At 40.5% G+C, this 20,978-nt stretch overlaps 1 protein-coding gene across 5 annotated transcripts in view; it reads right to left on the bottom strand.

Annotated features, from left to right (window-relative positions):
• LOC123758762 (uncharacterized) overlaps positions 1 to 20,978 on the bottom strand; it is a 52,570-nt gene that overhangs the window by 19,032 nt on the left and 12,560 nt on the right. For 3 of the 5 annotated variants that reach the window (XM_045743417.2, XM_045743416.2, XM_045743419.2), the window contains exons 2-5: positions 5,750 to 5,801; positions 3,693 to 3,861; positions 2,391 to 2,544; positions 794 to 903 (exon numbers count right to left, since the gene is read on the bottom strand). In XM_045743417.2, coding sequence (XP_045599373.2) covers positions 794 to 903; positions 2,391 to 2,544; positions 3,693 to 3,861; positions 5,750 to 5,801 — 485 coding nt within the window. The remainder of the gene's footprint in view (positions 1 to 793; positions 904 to 2,390; positions 2,545 to 3,692; positions 3,862 to 5,749; positions 5,802 to 20,978) is intronic. The other 2 variants (XM_045743420.2, XM_069334457.1) reach the window with 1 other exon arrangement.

Below are 20,978 nucleotides of genomic sequence, written 5' to 3'. Positions count from 1 at the left end.
ACCATTTCCTTTTGTTTTCATTTTTTATCATGTAATCAAGACACTGTAGTTTTGCTTTGCCTGTCCTTTATTGGTAGTCTTGCTCAGATCCCCCATGCTTCTGGTCTCAGTGTTCAATAGGCCTGTGCAAGTCCAGAAGCTTGGTTGATTTGTGAACCTCACTGTGGTACCAGAGCCAATACACTAGGAAGGAACTGAGGTCCAACACAAAAACTGGATATTAAGTAAAATTAAAAGCATTTTTTCAGAGCAAGTCATATGGTTGCTCCAGGGCCTGCCATTCTGTTCATTCTTCTCTCTTAGGTTATGGTGGCTTATTGAGGCTCTCGGTTCGATCATAAGGTTGCTCAAGCCAGAGACTGTGTGTCAGATGCTGCCATCTGGTGGCAGCAGGCTATTGGTAGTTTGCATGAAAGCTAATTGGTGATCATTGGATTGCCAGTTGGTATTTGATATGAGCTTTCTGGAAGTTATTCTGGGATGGAATGAGGATTCACCAGTGTACATAGCGTCAATATGACCTGGCAGGGAGAACAAGCTCCCTTCTACACATATACAGTGTGTCAACCTGCCCTGGGAAAGCATAATATCTAATTATCTTGGGGCCAGGAGTGTGTTTATTTTTAGGAAGCAACTGAGTGACTAGTTCAAAGTGCTTTTAATTTCACTCAAAGCCTGATTTTTTCTGTAGTAAAAAATATAAAACTTAAAACTTATTGCCTTCCAAAAGCAATAAAAATAAAACATGAAAAAATTCCTTTACATTCCATATTAATTACACATTCACACTCACTGAGGAAAGATAATGTCAGACCTTCGCCTTCGAGTGTTTTCCCATACATAGTTAAGTCCAGCATGAGGGTAGGTGTCTGTGCTGTGGGATATCATGTAGTGCAGGGCACACTGCAAAGAAAAAAATTAGATATTAATTATTTTCGGTTTACATTCTTAATTAATGACTGATAAATACTATACAAAATTATTTGGTACTGCACATGAAAAATTAATTTCAAGAAATACTATAGTGACCTTATAAGAGCACAACTCCAATTCCAAGCTTGCATTATATTCCCAAACTTGAGAGCTATCAGTGGTGACTGGAAGGAAAAGGTGTACTGGCTGTCAGTGATGCCAGGAAGGAAAAGGTGAACATTACATGTGTACTTGTAACAAACCTCATTAATACATTTTATAGAATAAAGTACTGTACTATACTTCAAAGAAATTCTGTTAATTAAACATTATCTTTAGTGACAGTGTCAGATCATTCCTTCTGAAGATGTACTCACCTAGTTGTGCTTGCGGGGGTTGAGCTCTGGCTCTTTGGTCCCGCCTCTCAACAGGTGAACAGGTTCCTGAGCCTATTGGGCTCTATCATATCTACACTTGAAACTGGGTATGGAGTCAGCCTCCATACTATGTATTAATATACGAAAGTACTTAAGGAAATTCCTGTTTCAATTCTTCCTCTGTGGCCTGACACTGTCACATTTTTCATCACATGTTAATTTTTGTGATTTACACACATTATCTTTAGTATTCATAATGTGATTATTATTATATATATAGAATATATTCTCTTTCCCACACTCTATAGCTGTATACATTGAGGAAAATTTAGACATTTCATATGATAGATATTGGTGAAGGAAACCTAATACTGTACAGGTAACACAATAATTTTCACTCTCATCCTCAAACTTTCCCATGGCCTAGACCCTAAACCCTATACAGTACTGTATTTCCAAAGCTGCTCCATGAATGGTTAAAAAAAATACATAAACTGAAACAAAAACCAACCAAAGAATTTCATTGTAACTATGCTCAATGACTTTCACATGGTCCCAACTTCTTTCGTTACATCCTTATACTAAAAAACTTTAATAAGCACATTCTGAGCAATATAAATGGAGATACCATTCATACCCTCTTACTTCCCAAAATCTATATGGAAATTTTACAGCGTGAAATCTTAATTCCAAGCTGTCATAAGACTCCAGACTTCATATGAATTCAGTGGAATCCAAGGTTGTATAGCTGACACCATATCGTGGTACAGGGGTAAGTGTGAGGCCTGGGGTACCTTGATCGTTGGCTCGCATCACCTCGTTATTCAAATTGATAGTGTTATATTATTATTTTTATTATTATTATTATTATTATTATTACACAATTATAATTAGTAGTACTGTACAGAATTATTATAATTATTATTATATAATTATTATTATTAGTCAGGAAAAGGTAAAATGTCTTGTACATAGCACTCTGAATTAGAAATGGACCTGAACTTGTGAGTACTAATGATTACTATAAAATATATACTGTAGTGTTTCAAGTACAGGCCAACAAATTTGTTTATACATAGCACTTTGATATATTTTCCTCACCTCTTCACGTGGGTCATATAAGTTTTGTGGCACTGTTTCACTTGGGGTGAGAACTGCGTTTAGAATGCTCTGCTTATCAACTTCTTGTAACTCATTTGGTGACCATGGGAAAACATTGCTAGAAGTTTGATAGGTGATGCCGTCCACTCTGTACCTGTGTGAGAATAACACGTCAACTCATCTCAAATTATTGTCATCATTGAAATACAGTGGCACCTCAATTAACGAGTTTAATCTGTTCCAGCACCGAGCTCGTCATGTGGAAAACTCGTCTTGCAAAACAACAACAAAACTGTTGTAAAAGGTGTCCGAGAACCAGCAGAAACAATCGAGAAAAAGCTCGTTAGTAGAGACAAATGTTCTGCGAGTGGCTCGCTCGTTACTCGAAATGCTCGTAGATAGAGCCACTCATTAATTGAGGTGCCACTGTACATAGACCTTGTTTTGTTTTTATCAAATTTCCTCTGACTTCAATTTTTTACTGCCAATTTTCTGTTAAAATTCTGTTAATCTTAAGGAAGTATCAATTTTATTTCACATTCACTTGGACTGGTCAGTACAGTGACAGCCTTGCTTCTTGAAGGTCGGCATTCAGTCCCTGATGGTCCAAGTAGGTGGCACCAATCCTTCCCTTTGTCCTATCTCAGCTTATTGCTCTCATATTCCTGCCAAGTGCTATGAAGTCACATGTGCTCACATGTTCTCTCGCTTGTTCTCACTCTCTCTATCTCACTATCACTCACTCATGCTCCTTCTCTCTTGCACACTCTCTCTCTCGCTCCCTCTCTCTCGATACCCTCTCTCTTGCTTGCACTCGCTCGTTCCCACCCTCTCGCTCGCTCCCTCCCTCTCACTTGCTCCCTCTCGCCCGCTCCCTCTCGCCCGCTCCCTCTCTCTCTCTCACTCCCTCTCTCTCACTCCCTCTCTCTCTCTCCCTCTCTCTCGCTCCCTCACTCCCTCTACAGTATTTCTCTCTCGCTCGCTCCCTCACTCCCTCTATTTCTCTCTCTCTCTCTCTCTCTCGCTCCCTCTCTCTCTCTCTCTCTCGCTCCCTCTCTCTCTCTCTCTCTCGCTCCCTCTCTCTCTCTCTCGCTCCCTCTCTCTCTCTCTCGCTCCCTCTCTCTCTCTCTCTCTCTCTCTCTCTATCTCGCTCCCTCTCTCTCTCTCTCGCTCCCTCTCTCTCTCTCTCGCTCCCTCTCTCTATCTTGCTCCCTCTCTCTCTCTTGCTCCCTCTCTCTCTCTCTCTCTCCCTCTCACTCGCTCACTCTCTCTTTCCTGCTCTATCTCGCTGTTAGTCCTCACCTTTTTAGCAGAGCATCTGCAATGGCATCAGGATTTTGATAGGTGTGCTCTCTCTCCCATTTTTCAATAAGAGCAATCAAGTTTCCAAGATTAATTGGCATGCGATCATTAATGTTCTCGAGACCATCTTGGTAACACCTTGTTGATTTGAAATTCTCATCCCACGCCCCTGCAATACATAAGTTAAGACACTATGCTCTGTGTAGTTTTCATTCAGTCATTTCTTTAAGCATACTGTATTTGGTTAAATATGACTGCACTGCTGGCATTATTGATCTTATAGTATAATCTTTCTATGCTTCTAACTATATTCTTACTCTCTGGGTTAAGATGAGCAATCAAGTTACCAAAATTCATGGTAAATACAATACAATAATCAGGGGCTAAGTGCCAAGCCATTGTGCCTATATAGCAAATTCATGGTAACGAAACTATTGATTATTGAAGGGTATATTTTCTACAACGTTTCATTCCACTCTGGAACCTCTTCAGGTAAGGAATTAATATACAAGGTGCAAATTTATATTACATAACCAAGTGGAAGAGGTTAACTTGTGTGGGGGTAAGGTGAAGTAGGTTTCATTCCGCTTCAAATTATAGTCTTAATTATTTTCTTCAGTTTTATATTATGAGCTCATAGTGGATTTGTAATAGAGTTTTATGGGAGGGGTTATTTGCTGTTGTGGTTTTTGTTCTCTGTTATACAATTTTCCTAAATACGTACAGTATCTTCTGATATGGGTCTTAACATCTTTATTCGTGTATCCGTTGTTGTGGGTTGCATCCTGGAGGTCAGTAAGTTCAGTCATAACCCAAGGAGAACCCAAGGAAATACTGAGGCATATCTGGTACAACTGCTATCATGACCCCTAAATCAAACAACATAACTACTTGATATTTGTTTACTCTTAAGTGAACAGATGCATCAGATGTAAGGAAACAAACTCTGATTTTTCTGTTCTACACTGGCATTTAACTCGAGATAATAATTAATTTTGTTGAAGACACGTAGCCTATGTGTATATCTATTAGGCTTATATCGAGGTCACCTCAAGGTCGAACAACTGACCTTTCCCAGGTGGTAACCTCGCAATAATTGCCTAACTCCTGGGTACGTATTTGGGTACTCCTGCTAGGTAAACAGAGGCATTAGGTGTAAAGAAATGGGCCTTACCATTTCTCCTGTCCGGGATTCAAACCCAGGAGTCCCAATTGTGAATCGAGAACAAATTTATCTGTACTTGCTCGTGAATCGATTGTGCTAACCACTGGGATATATATAAAGAGCTAGCTGGATTCACCACAACAGAAGCATTTCACAGCATTTCCTTTAACCTGCATATTCTGTTTACCTAGCAGTAAATAGGTACAAACTCGAGGGTAACTGTTGTGGCTTGCATCCATGGGGAAGTTATTAATTGGCTTGACCCCTAGGGGCAAGGGGGCTACCTCGATAAATTTATTGAGGTAGCTAAGTTCATTGTTTATTATTTTATTCCTATCTTGCCGATAGGAAATTAGTGTTGTTTAGTTAAGGGCAACAGCGAGCACTGAATCGTATGTTGGAAACTAATAGTTATCGTTGTTGGGTTAGAGGCAACTACAGCACGAATCTTGTGGTAATGGCTGTTGTGTTGACAGCGTCAGACCCTCGCTAGTAGGCCAAGTCAGTTTTTACGTTTTCTCTGGTTGGCTAGTTGGGTAAACTCAAGTGTATTTTATTTATAGTAAACACTAAATGGTTTGGTAGGGTTATAAGCTAATTTAGTTTTACATTCGTAGTAGTGGAAGAGTCTGAATAATCATCAGGGTTGAGGAAATTGTTAGAGGGGTTCTTTAACATAAATCTACGAGGTTGGAGAAGAAGCAAGAGCACAACGCGCCGTTCTCCTTAATGGTGCCAGTCCACACGGGCGAGTTTATGGATTTGTAGGCACACTACACATTTATAAAGAAGTTGAAAGACTGACAAAATTGTGTTCTGCCCTCATATGTAAAGGGGATGGCTACGTCGACGGATAAACCTGTTAAAGCCAGTATAGTTCCAGCAAAAATACCTGTTAGAGTGAGAAGTCCCAGTGTGATCCCGGCAGCCAGTAGACTCATCTCCTGCAACACAAATGTACGTTAGTTAACGTCCGTTCGAGATGACGGTGGAAGCTGAGGTGCAAAAAAGGTTATTGTAAGGCGTGAAGGAGAAAAGGAGGATATATATGAGAGGAAATGAAAGCAAGTGATGGTGGTAGAAGATGGGGGACGCCGTTGGAACACGCATTCATTTATCACACAGCCACGTACGTACGTTATCACTAGCAGGAAGTAGCCCAAGATGGAGACGAGAGGCACGAAGAGTGTCCTCGCTGGCTTGGAAGGTAAAGAGTGACTGGCTCAAACGTGTTACAGAAACGGCGACCGGATGGCACTATATACACACACACTATGTGCGCTAATGAGAGATAGAAGGAAATTAGGAAAGAATAATTATTACGTAAAATTAAATAGTAGTATTTAACAAATGTTAAGTTTAATCAATGTAAATGTTTAATAAATAGTACTAAATAATAAGATATGGTTCTCCTCCACCAATCAGCAAGCAGTGATCAGTATAACTGGCGAGTATACCCGCCAGTCACTGATCACTAAATTCACTTTTATTTATTTATTTATTTATTTATTTATATATACAAGAAGGTACATTGGGATTGTGAGGATACATAGCATAGTAATTACATTCTTGTAAAGCCACCAGTACGCGCAGCGTTTCGGGCAGGTCCTTAATCTAAGAAAATTTGAAGTAGGTAAATACTTGCAAAATTTATAAAAATGATAAAAGTTACATAGCAAGAAAAAAAATAAAAGATGAGAGAAAATTGTAGGTATATTAAAGCACATAGGTAGCTCAGATTGATTGCAATGACAGCTTGAATGGTAGTTTAACAAAAATTAATAGGCACAACACTTACCCTATATTATGCAGACGATGATACTCAATTCATTATTTGTAATTCAATTTCTAACTAATCACGCAAAGCAGACTGAAATTACCAGTGATTAACATTCCGGGAATATAACTGGCTTGTTCATACCAACCCAACACAATCCTTCTTTTACAATAAACATGCGAACACAATACCAGTTAAATTAATTCTATCTCCTACCTGACGCCCAACCACTTGGGGTGGACGGTAGAGCGACGGTCTCGCTTCATGCAGGTCGGCGTTCAATCCCCGACCGTCCAAGTGGCTGGTCACCATTCCTTCCCACCCCAAATCCTTATTCTGACCCTTTCCAAGTGCTAAACAGTCGTAATTGCTTGGCGCTTTGCCCTGATAATCCCCTCGCCCCTCTCCTACCTGATTTACCTGAGGGGCCACTAACCCTAGTGGCCTGGACGAGGACAGGAAGCTGGCGGCTTGTCCAAGGTTCCCCAATTTACCTTGATCTTTTTCAGGTAGATTTAAAACTTAACACAGTATTAGGATTTACGTCTTCAGCGGGTAGGTGGTTCCATGAGTTTATAACACTGTGGGTCAAAAAGCATCTCTTGTTCTCTGTTCAGGCTTGTTAAGCCTGAAACCTTTGCTCCTTGTTTGTGTTACATCTGACATTCTGAAGAAATTGTCCGGATCAACATCCTCTAACTTGTTCCGTATTTTAAAAGTTTCACCAAGATCCGCCCTGTCATGCCTAGTTTGCCGTGTTGTTAGCCTTGTGGCCATCACCCGTTCCTGATAGGAGAGATGACTTTAGCTCTGGAATGACTTTTGTTGCCCGGTGTTGCACTTTCTCCAGAACAGCTATGTCCTGAAAATGAGGTCTCCGTGCTTGGATATAGTAATCCAAATTTGGGCGCACAAGTTTTATACAGTTGAAGCGCTATCTTCTTTTCCTTATAGTCAAAGGCACGCTGGATTATTCCATGGGTTTGGTTACCTTTTTCTGACTGCTGCGCCCACCTGTTGTGCAACTTTTAGTGAGTGGTGGATATAAACTCCAAGGTCCTTTTCTTCATCAAACATCTCATACCCACATACATACCTACCTCACTATCAGTCACTTCACGAAAACCTAAGATAATTAAATTTGTAGGGGACAGGTAGTCTGTATATTTATATATATACTGGACAGACAGTCTGCCCCTATACACATCATAGGGCGCCGGTGGTTGTGTGGATAGCACGCTGGACAAATTGACACGTAATCCTGTGGCCCAGGTTCGATTCCTGGCGCCGGCGAGAAACAAAAATGGGCAGAGTTTCTGCCACCCTGATGCCCCTGTTACCTAGCAGTAAATGGGTACCTGGGAGTTAGACAGCGGTTAGACAGCGGGTGTGTGTGTGAAAAAAATAATAGTAACAGTTGATTGACAGTTGACAGACGGGAGCAGAGCTCATCCCCCGTAATCACAACTAGGTGAATACAACTAGGTAAATACATCACCAGAAAAGATTATCAGAGCAAATGGGAGGACCTGGTACACAATAAACTACCACTCAGAGGATGAGTATGAGAGTGCACAATAAACTACCACTTACAGGATGAGTATGATGGGTGCACAATGAACTACCACTCAGAGGATGAGTATGAGGGTGCACAATAAACTACCACTTACGGGTAGTCACAATCGACTTGAGAATGGTCCAGGACGGACCGAAACGTCGTCGTCCCTTCACCTTCTAGTGTGTGGTCTGGTCAACATACCACTTACAGGAAGAGTATAAGAGGTGCACAATAAACTACCACTTACAGCATAAGTATGGAGGGTGCACAATAAACTACCACTCGCGGAATGAGTATGATGTGCACAATATACCGCTGGCGGCAACAATATAAACTATACGAATACTGTAAAACGTTATCAGTCACCTGTTTCACATATATGCCACAAATGTGTAGATTTATATTAATTTAGTTTTGTACAGCGTCCACCCTTCCCGAAATACAGTCAAAGTTACGGAGCAAACCTAACTTGAAATAGATTTTTTCACACGACCACCAGACCAGAGCTATGCCAACATTCCAACAGTCACAATAAGAATATTGTTACGTACAATCCAAACCAAGGAACAAGAGGCAGCAACGATCTCACTCAGGAGGTAAAGGTACACTGAAGCATTTTCGGTGAATTGCCGGGTCGGCTCCTCTAAATTTGTGTTGTAGAGACGGCCGGGCGTGCCATCCGCCGCCTGGCTCTGTGTGGGGGTCGGGGACGGCTCTCTTCCCCCCCTCCTCCTTTCTTTCGAACTAAGTAGCAGAGAGATCAAGAATCTGGCGGAACAGATATTTATTCCAACTCCTCACATAAGATAAAAGCCGTAACGACAAATGTATTTCCACTAGCACTAGTGATGTTAAGAGCCATCAGTATGTGTGGTTTAGAGGAGGGAGGTGTGAGTAGTGACATCTCAAGCTGGCGTTAGGCTGTGGGCTTTGTTTCGTGCGCGCAGCTTTGGTCGATCTTTAATCTTTTTGGGTGGAAAAGGAGGGAGAGTAATTTGGAAGAGGATGATCTCACGGTGCAGGGAAGTGTCGCGATTGTCTCTCTTGGCTTGAATTCTATATTTAACACATTCTGAGTTCCATTGCAGATTCAACAATACATTTTAAAGGATATATGTAATATGTTTACTCTCGATAAAGAGCTGAGGTAGCTTTGTCTAAGCGTTTTTAGGCCGACTTAAGCATCAGTTTCGGTGACACTATCACAGACGTTTATGATATTGAGTTTCTTACTAATACTGAGTAACCTGGTTGAGAGGAAGTCCAAGAATGCTCTTCATACCTTCGGTTTGAATTTGTTTCCAGTCCTTCAAGCATTTTGTCAGGCATAGAGCAATCAGGGATGTGGCACAATAAATTGATGATTGATAGTTTGATATATAAATTTTGAAATTGTAACATTTCCCACTTATTTGGGAGTTCTTGAACCGATTATGTGCCTCTGTAACCCTTTCCACCACCACCGCCCACGGAATGGGTATGGGGTGCATAATAATGAAAGAAATTGAAATGCTGGGGAAACATAGTCTGATGTACACAACTGAGCCATACAGCAGGAGCTCAAGGCCAAGGTATTTGACCTTTCACGATTGACAAACATTATTCATTTTGACAATGACGGTTATCTAGCGTTGATTTCGGGGATCAACGTTCCCTCGGCCCGGTCTCTGACCAGGCCTCCTGGTCAGAGACAGAATAATAATTTAGTTCTATTTGTTCCTCCTCGCGCAACCCTATATATAATCTGATGAGGCCAGATACTGGTGACTTTGGTTATGAATCCGACTCTTGGTAACTTGCTATTGTCGTAAAGCGGTGAACGAATTCCCTTGAATTTGGCGGTGATGGTATGGACAATTCACTAATAGCTACGAAGACCCGTATGTTCCTCACAGGCTTCCTGTTCTTGACCATGGTATACCAATGTTATTATGCATACCGTCCAAACTATACTATCACTGTAAGAGGCTAGATTTATTACATGTAATACACGGCAGGCTAGGCTGTGACGACCTCTGATAGGCTATGAAAATTTCGTATCTTCCAATTTCGACAGGAAGTTGTCAAATAGAGTTGGGGGGGGGGGCGGCCAAGGGTTGCGTAAGGCCTAAATCCGGGTTCGCTGATAAAGCTATTGTAACCTTTTTTATCATCTTGTGTTATCACTTGCTAGTAAACAGTTAACTAGCCGTTGTTGGTGGGTAGAAGTGACGAGTAAAGCATTACTATGTGGGGTAGTGGTGGTTTAACACTTTCACTCGACTCGCAAGCAAGAGCAACCTGGGTTCGATCCCAAGGTAGAACCATTGGGCATCTTTACTTTACTGTTAGCCCCTGCTCTCTCAGCATTAAGAACATAAAAATAACATGAACTGCAGAATGGCTATTGGTCCATGCAAGACAACTCTTATTTATACCAAACCAAACTCATTCGTAAATGTCTTCTCTTGAAACAATGCAGTCATAACACGTCTATAATACTTAGTAATTTTTCCGGAAATCAACAACACAAATTAGTAGTACACAGCGATAAATAGAGGCATAATTGAACTTTGCATCCATTACCATGTTCCAGAGACAATTGAATATTACATCATTCACTGTTTCAGATATCATAATTTCAAAATTATTTTAAAACAAGAACTTTTTCCCCCCTGAAAGTGCCTTTTAAGTTTTAACATCGAAGACCTCTTACTAAATATACCAAGTAGCCAAAGCGTTGGCTAAATATCTCCGATCCACCAAAAAATTAGGCTACATCTACCCTATTCATATAACTCAAACCATCGGGACAATCATACATAGAAAATGTAGCCGCTAGCACCCAAGAAGAAGCACCGACCAGCTGCCGCCATCACTACCCAGCCCACGCCGTCAAGTGCGTCAAGTCTAACGCTAAGAAACAACATTTAAGCCTTGCCCCCAATCATCAGCACCGAAGCGTCTCCCAACGTTACCACTCGTGTAGTCATCGGGAGGAGGATACGTTCACGCAAACTGAACGTTCTATGAAGAAAAGGTACTGAACAAGAGGACCATGAAGTTGGAAGTTGATATAAACCTACTGACTGAGGTCCCTCTACCTAAGGACGAGGTTGTCCGCCATCATGTATACTACACGTACTGTCAGGAAGAAGAAAAAGTTGTTCATCTTCTATCCTTCACCCATTTTTCCTTCCGCCCTCTCACCCTTCCAGTATGTATTTACGTATGTAGCTTAGCCTAACATTTTAAAAGCACTACGATCACCTTCTGTGGTTGTTCAATAAATCTCTGAACTGTATGTTTGACAAATCTTTCACCCTGTCCATGGAGGACAGAAGAAAATGTATATATGCTAATTAGCATTGTAAATGTGTGGCCACGTCTGTGGTAGAAAATAATAATAATAATAATAAAAACCTTCCAGTTATTAGCCAGGCAAGAAGAACGTTGCCCATTTAATCTTAATTAACATCATCCAGAGCGCTTCGTCATTGAAATTGAAATTGAAATAAGTTTATTGAGGTAAAATACACACAAAGGGATGAGGTAGCTCAAGCTATTCTCACCCCGTTCAGTACAACGTGTTAATACATACATATACACACATCACAAACAATAAACATATTACCAAACATTCTGAGAATCTTCGTCATTGATAATCGAAAACGGGCGGGTGCGAGCAAAGTTGGTAAGTAATGCTCTCTTTAAAATAATGAGAAAATGGTACTTTTGATTCTTTCCTGTCGGAACTGACCTTCCCGAAGATTGTTATATTTATAGTATAAAATATAAATCATGCTTCAGTATTGACTGTTGAAGCTACATATACTTCACCAGTAGAGAAGAGCATGATGCTCCAGCCTGAGTCAGCTTATTAGAGAACCAAAGTACAAAAGTCTTCATGAGTTATCAATGGTAAACCTAGTTTGATGGAATAAAACTGCATGATATAAAATAATGCAACCATTAATATATATATATATATATATATATATATATATATATATATATATATATATATATATATATATATATATATATATATATATATAATATGCGCTCAGCGGAAGAAATTCACATAATAGCTTTTCAGTGTACATACACTGACAGTGTACTTAGCCCTGGGCCATATTGACTACTGTAGTATATTACTGGTTCGTCAGCTAGTTGTGGCTTAGTAAACCTGTTGAATATGTGTTGTTGGTGTGCGTGGTAGGTACTGTGGACATGTAAGTGTGCTTTATCACTGCCGATAACACGATGGAGACCTGCCAACTATTAATGAAGATAATATGATAACAGCCACATAATATCTGGTTGGAGACTGAGTCACTGTTCGTCCTTCCAACCAAACTACCTCGTGCTCCACTTAGTACTCTACTACCAATTTTATATCATTGTAACTTTACTGATCTATACCCCCATGAACAGTATATTGATTTCAATATTGCAACGGTTCTATAAATTAGTCCACGCATTGCAACACATCAACTTGGCAGTTATGATAGCCTAACCTACGTTGGGGTGTCACTGTTAAAAACTACTTGGTCATATCTATCTGCACATATATACCCCTTTAGGAATAGAATGTTTGTAAGAGTGTTATAAGAATCATGTTACCCTGTCAAATAACGAGTCTTGTTTTTATTAATATGTAGATATTGAAATTATATTCTGTAACATATATATGTAAGGATCCTGGCTACAGTAAGTAATTATCAAAAGAAGGCACCAAACCTTTTATATAGCACCACCTGGTTACAGTAGAGGAGGTACCAGGTGCCCGTGTCGACTGGGTTGCTACGTTAACATATATAATCATCAGGGCAAATGGAGGGACCTTTGATAAGGTCTTCCACCCCGCTTCCTGTTCTCGTCGAGGCCACTAAAGTGGCCCTCGGGTTAATTTGGAGAAATTGCAATACAGAATCTATATCAAACGACCCATATATATATATATATATATATATATATATATATATATATATATATATATATATATATATATATATATATATATATAGCGTGATCGAAACTAATGTTTCCTAAATTCAAATTAGTTTATTTTATAATTTAATAGTCTATGGCAGGAACGAATTACACATTAATTTATATTAATTTAATTTAACATGTCAAACAATTTTTCTAAATTCGGGAAACAAGAGACCAAACACTAAGATGGCCGTAAACACTAAGATTAATAATGACCCGCCGCTCGTGGGACTCCACTTGATAAGGATTATCTGGTACAAAGACAGGAAGCAACACAGATGCGCGCTGGTAAAACATTATATTATATTATCTGCCAGCAACGGAAATCACTATATTAAAGGGTAAGATACGTGTATATAATTGTTATTAAGCGCAAGCCAGTGGTCTCTGGTGAGAGGGAGGGGACATTTCGGTGTTTAAATTTTCATAACTTATGACAGAAAGGGGTTGTCTTTTGGTAGAATGGCCCTGTGGTCGTGTTGTGGGACAGAGGTCCTGTGGTCGTGTTGTGGGACAAAGGTCCAGTGGTCCTGTTCACCTGTTGTGGCACAGAGGTTGTCTGGTGGTCTTGTGGCAGAGATTCTGTGGTCGTCTTGTGGCACAGAGGACTTGTCGTAGCCTAGGAGGTAATAGCAGCCACGATAAATAAATATTCCTGTTGTATTTCGCTATCTATTAAAGAAGTTTTCTTCATTTTTTGGAAGAGCGCGGAAAATTACCCTGAGAATTGTTAGGCAACAGGATTTCCTTTATCATAATACGACTATCTAAAAAAATTTGGTTGTAGGAATTTGTTTACCTAACAATTTCCGATCCCTCTCAAGTTCCAAACCATTTCATTTTACCCAGAAGAAAGTTTCCTTCTTTATTAAATAAACAAAATACCTTACATATTCTAGTTAAATATTTTAGAAAGAAAAATTACCCTCTGGTCATATAAAAAAAACTTGAATTTATCAATCGAGTTAATTTATTGTGGACTTCTTATCGTTACAACAGCTCATATGTATTTTTTTTACTATCCAATCATAGTTTGAGGTACCCATCCTTTTGAAATTAGTGCGTATTTATATTTATGAATTCAGATGAAATTTACGACACTGTGAAACATACAATTGCGTTCCCTCAAAACTAACAAATTCAAATTTATTAACGGATATCAGCGTGTTGACGGAGTTCCTCATAAAACATGCAGGAATGTCTCTACTGAAGTCTTTTACGAGATAAGATAAAGGCATAGTGGACGCTTTGTTTTACCAACCGTTCACCACGAGGAACAGTCTTCAAATTAAAATGGTTACAACCAATCACAAGCCTGATACCTCGTGACGTCATGCTAGCATTATTGCTTCTAGTTTCTTTGAAAATAAAGCGGTTTTCAACATTCTTTTGAATGCCAGTGCATATTTGTAGTGTTTATAGCGTTCATTACATGTAATTATGAGGAGAGCACAAGTCCAGAACGCATAGTTGTGGTTATGGATAACAAATACATTCCTTATGACGCTCAAACATGTTTTAAAACATCATCAGTCCAACAGTGTTCGATTTTTGCTCAGTTTAGTATATTATGGAAACATGAATTAAAATAACATCAAGATATCCTTATTAAGAACGGTACAATAATGTGTAATATCCTGATGAGGTAATCCGTTATATTGACCGGATGTTGACGTGGCAGACTAATTTGTACTTAATGTGTATTACATAAATAATAATATTCTAGTAAAATGTTGTAGCTAATGTGCCTAGCTATTGTATTTATTATATCTATTATTTACATTCTCATTTGACTGATCTGTCGTTTACATTCTCAATTGACTGTTCTCCTCCGGCAGATCAGCTGTGACTCATGACAGCAGGTTGGTGTAATGCTTCCCTTATTTTGCTGTTTAATTTGGCTTTAGTTAATATGCAATGTGTTTATTATTATCAGGAATAGAAAATGCATAAACTGTATACTATATGCCAGAGGTATTATTGCGTTAGAATAGAATATATAGCATTAGAATATCTAATGGTCGGCCTTCCAGCCGACCATTAGATACATTGTAGATATGAAGTAAGCCAAGATTCACGATCCTGGCATTTATTCAGCCAGTTACGAAACTTGAACATCTTTCCTCGTAGTGTTTTTAGGCCCATACACTGTTTAATATATGTAAATACAGCCGCCCTGATTGAGGACAGATGTACAGATTCCGTAAGGGGTTGCCTAAATGTTCAATTAATCCTAAACTAGGAGTGAGGGAGATCAAGTAATTGCCATACAGAAACATGGATAAGAGATAATAAGAATGTGCTTTTTGAGTACACAGTGGGCCACAGAACCCGACCAGAAGACACTTCGTGATGTGATAAGACCACGACACCCACAAATGCTTAAAAACAACCGTAACAAAATAAACTATACATGGAAAAAAAATACCCAGAAAATTGCAAAAACCAACAAAAAAAAAAATCTAGGAATAAAATTGCCCCCCCCCCCCTCCCAAAGAGAGAGAGAGAGAGAGAGAGAGAGAGAGAGAGAGAGAGAGAGAGAGAGAGAGAAAGAGACATATTAGGTGAATATGCCAGAGTCGGGAGAGAGCCAGAGTGGTCATTGTGAAGGAAGGAAATTACATGAATGGGAAGCTCTAAGCTCTAAGTCTGGCGGCAGGAAGAGCTGGAAGTCCTGTACGTATCTAGGAAAAACAACAAGTAAAACAATGATGAATTCGACAGCAGGAAATGTAGAACGAGAAAATATTATAATACTGAACCTATAATAATACACAACACAACATCGGCGGTATATGCAAATATGAGAACATCCCTTAAGAATTTAAATAGTGAATCATAAGACTATACACCACGTACGTGAGAGCAGAATAAGAGTAATGCAGCGCCAGCACAAAACCCTCTCTTGACAGCTCGCGCTTACAATATGACCAGCGCTAAATTTAAAGTGGTGTTTCCCTTACCAAACCTTAAACCCATCTAACCTATTGAGGCCGATTCTCATTATGAGGGATCGTCAATTTTGCAGTGCACTAAATTTTAGTAAAGCACCGGAATCTTGACGCTGTGGTCAATAGCGTCAAGTTTGCGGTGGTTTAAGTGTGAGGCCAGGCTGGAGATGACTGAAGTTTGCCAATAGGTAAGTTTGAAAACTTACCAACAGCTAAGTTGGTAAAACTACGAGAGCTTGAATTTACTTTCTGGTCTTCATTCCCAAGTTTACTTCAATCTCTAAGAGTCAATTATTAAAGCAACTCTCATTTTATATATGTACTGTTTTATACGCAAAGAAATACACCTCTCAGTGTATATACGGTGTGGAATGTGAAGGAACCAGGACGAGGGCGTAATATATACTGACCTAAAGGCATACAGTATTAATATTTCAAAGAACTTTTTCAGAGTAATACGTGTGAAGAAGACTGAGCTAGGAGGGAAAGGTCGAGTTCGGCTCAACACATGAGTTTCTAAGTATGGTAGAACTCAACTACACCAATCACTCCCGTATCCAGAGGCGGGCCCAGGAGCTGAAGCTAAAGATACATAAATACAACAGGGTAATTTGTCTTGAGTCAAGTTGGTGACCAAATACTATCACGGAAAATTGTATATGTGATATATAACTATTATTTCTAGATTCAAACCTCATTGAAAAAGTTTCTAGCATAGTTTGGTCACATATAAGAGTGGAAGTGGTTGGGTGTGTAGGCCTATGTGAGCTGCTTTGCACGGCCCAATAGACCTCTTGCAATTTCCTAATTCATATCTTGTCTGGCCAGGACAGGACATGGGAGCCAGGACCCACACAAGGAGGCCCACATCATGACCTCATAACACAGGTGAGTCTCCATACTACTCTGTTCCTGTGGTCGTGTCCTTGTATAGATAGCTGTGGGTAATACCTCCTAAGCTCGTAAGCGACGCAGGTACTAGCAGCGAGGAGAAATATGGTAGTAACTGTTATAGATCAGGCTAGTCATAACTGAGGTTTGAAATAGCCTATGTTAATTTGCATACATAATTTACGTACTAGAGTGAGTGATTAATTAAGGGCGTGACTGAGGTGACATGCCATCAGCACGTTTAGTATCTTGCATATGTGAAGCAGAGTAAATAACGAGATGAAACTGTGACCAACACAGTGAACATAGTGTATAAACATATATATCATGTCTATGCATAGGCTATATCACACCAGCATTTATCTAACTCAAGGAGTGTGAGTGTAACGAGTTACCTTGTGTGTGTGTGTGTGTGTGTGATTTTTTTCTACGCCTACCTGCCTTAGGAGGTGGACTACAAGTTTAAAGGCTGCTCACGGCAGTTAAGCATGAGTCCAATAGAAAAAGGAAAAGCGGGAGCAAACCGCCAGGCCTCCACCACTAGGGGTGAAAACCTGTCCACAATAGGCCGCTGGCTCCTCCTAGTTAAACAGGACGTTAAAACTAATAAAGGGTAACCGACGGGTTCTCACAATCAAATATTTATATTTGATGTGGCGCTATGAATTGGAATTCGAATTCCCAAGAACAGCCGCCTTATCAAGATCACATCAACATTTAATCGTAATATGCAGAAACATGTGTGGAAAAATATGGTTGAAGGGTTGACATCAAAGACCGTTTTCTATAACATAACAATTTATTAATAACAAGAGACTAACTACTTCATTACCGAGTTTACGTTACGTTAATGTCCATCCAGTGACACGATAACAAACAGCTAAATAGCAACCCTTGCTGTGCGGCTGCATACTGAACTAACCTGAACACAGGTGTGCCCACTGATGACGCAATATTGCAAATCAAAAAAATATCACAGACTAAGTTACACTACAGCGAATGGTTACGTTATTGTCCATCCAGTGGCAATTGCAACACAGCCATTCAACAGCCCCTCGAGAAATGACAGTAGGCTCCATCCTGCTGACACTTCGGGCTGACAAGTGAACTAACTGAACAATGATGCCCACTGAAGACACAAGCATGCAATCAATAGTGTCACGGCTTCCCTGAAAGCTTACTCTAATCACAAGCTTAAGAGTCCTCCCGCCCAACAGGAGAGACCCACGTAACTAGGCAGGTAGTCCAACAGTGACTCCCCCTATCACAACCCAGTGTGAACACTCTTTGCAACTCCCTACAAGAAGTTGCACTGTAAACAGTAAACAAAGTCAGGCAAGGCGGGATTCAGGGACACAGCTCCACAAATCCCTAAATTACTCTACTCTCGTCACCAGACGACAACCAAAAGAAATTGCCTTAATCAATTACTACATTGATTATGTGATTAATTACGTTAATTGACTGATCGCAGCAGTCAGCAACAAAGTACTACGTTAATCACAACAATTGTCTCACACTAGACAACAACATGATGGTACTCTACGTTAATCCTCAACACTTGTTTCTCTCAATACAAGTCATCTCTGTTAACAATAACTCAAACTCTTATATTACATCACACTTGACTCCTTGCAAGTATTCAGTGAGTAATTCTTAATTAAGGTCAAACGGACCACTAATTACATCCCCATTGAGTTACGTTAACTAAACCTACCCTAACTTGGTAGCTTCTCAACAGTCTGTGTCAAAAAATTACTAGTGAGTGTTAATTACCCTAATCAACTCCGAGCAATTAATTAACTGTCACCAGGACCGATAATTAATCATCCATAAATACGTCTCACTCCGCACTGCCTAAGCAGGTATCAAACACTGAATTCACGGGAAAGGAGTTAATTACCCCTAATTAACATGAGTGCAATTAATCCACTGTCCTCAGACAGGATATGATTAATATAACGATTTATGCTAGCTCCATGACCTCGCTTTACCGAGTCATCTGAGCCCTCCAGACTCCAGACGTTAATTACTCCCCTAATTATCATGAGCCACTAATTGCTATACCCCCGAAAGGTAATTAGTCCCGAGCAAATTACGTTAACACAAATACTCACAGACTCTGACAGATCCTCTCCCACTACGTGAATTCATGATGAGAAGGCTAATTACATAATTAGCTAGAGTGGTCAATTAGTTGTCACACAGACAATTAATTGCTCCCGAGACGTATCTCACTCAAGCTCAACACTGTTCTCCCATAACAGCTCTCTAACTCACTCAACAATAAGTGTGCACCCCTTATCCAGTTAATTACCCCTTATCTAATTAACTCACTGAATCCTTAAGTCCTCAACACAACTTGAAGAAACAAAGTAACCCCAGTGTTACATAGGTCACACTACAATGGCATGCAACAACACAAATGCACTGCCCACATACGGTTACAGCTACTGCAACTCGTTAATTACTGTGCCCACACAATAATGCCACACGGTTGTGCAACAACAAGAGTATACCAATATTACTGCCCCCCTTATCTTGCAACCGTTGCAAAGGACTACTGTGAGCACACACTTACCTCAGCAAGGCAATTAACCAATCAACTGCCTGCTCTCATTAAGTACTGTGAATTCCCCTGAATAATCCTAGAGGTCCCTTAAACCCTCAACACAGCTCCCAGGGCAGCAATATCGTATAAACTGATAACAACACTGCACAAACCTGCAACATAATGATGCCGTCAGCATACCCCACATGCTAATGACATCATTAGGCAATCAGTCAGCAATCCCATCTGCTGACTCACCACACAACACAGTACATAAAACATGCAAATGAACATATAGAAATGGCATTCACATAATCAATGAAAATTATATCATCAGGTAAATGTAACTCTAACTACACAGACCTCAGGGTATCCACTGACATCCCTGCAACATAATGATTATAATTTTACATGCTGGTACTTCCATCGCACTAATCCAGTCTGACCGATTATATAGAATCGACAACTGGATCATTTATATGGTAAATCTCTACACTGACCGGTTACATACTCGAGTCAGTCTACACACTTATATACATTATAATACTACAGTGTGGTCCCGTGTACAACATCCATCTCCAGGTACCGCCCTACCAGTCACCTGGACGTGCCACTGACAGCTGTCACTCAGCTGCTTCCCTAGCCTGGCGGGGCTATGGGACAACTCTTACCGGGAATTTCCACCGGTCCTCATCACACTGTACACAATGATAATTGTACTCACGGCTACACCTCCTCATCAATCCTTTCCCTGGTCACTACCTCTCTGGCTGTAAACACCTAGTGTTTAAACTCCTCGTGCGAGGTGTGGCCCTAGAATGTCCAGGGAAGGTGGCCTAACCACGTGGCCCTAAGGGGGTGGCCACGGGTAGCGCATGACGTCATAGCACCCCACCTGGCTGAGCTGGTGTGCGGGGGTGGGGTGGGGATTTTGGCCGCGCGGGGTACCTGGGTGGGTGGCCCCCCCTCCGGGCTGCTGGCCAAGGTGGGCGGTGCGGGCGGCCTGGGGTGGCCCCCGACTGGCTGGTTGGCGCCCACTAGCATAAAGTACACAATGAAGGGGAACAGCCTACCTGTAACGACGCGTGAAAGAGACCTGGGGGTGGACATAACACCTAATCTATCTCCTGAGGCACATATAAATAGGATAACGACAGCAGCGTACTCTACACTGGCAAAAGTAAGAACATCATTCAGAAACCTAAGTAAGGAGGCATTTAGGGCGCTTTACACTGCCTACGTAAGGCCAGTCTTAGAGTATGCCGCCTCATCATGGAGTCCCCATCTGAAGAAGCATATAATGAAACTGGAAAAGGTTCAGAGGTTTGCAACGAGACTCGTCCCAGAGCTACGAGGGATGGGGTATGAGGAGCGCCTGAGGGAACTGTGCCTTACGACACTGGAAAGAAGAAGGGA

Source organism: Procambarus clarkii, chromosome 31 (genome assembly GCF_040958095.1).
Source record: "Procambarus clarkii isolate CNS0578487 chromosome 31, FALCON_Pclarkii_2.0, whole genome shotgun sequence".
NCBI classification, from domain to species: Eukaryota; Metazoa; Arthropoda; class Malacostraca; order Decapoda; family Cambaridae; genus Procambarus; species Procambarus clarkii.
This window is presented reverse-complemented; position numbering and strand designations above follow the sequence as displayed.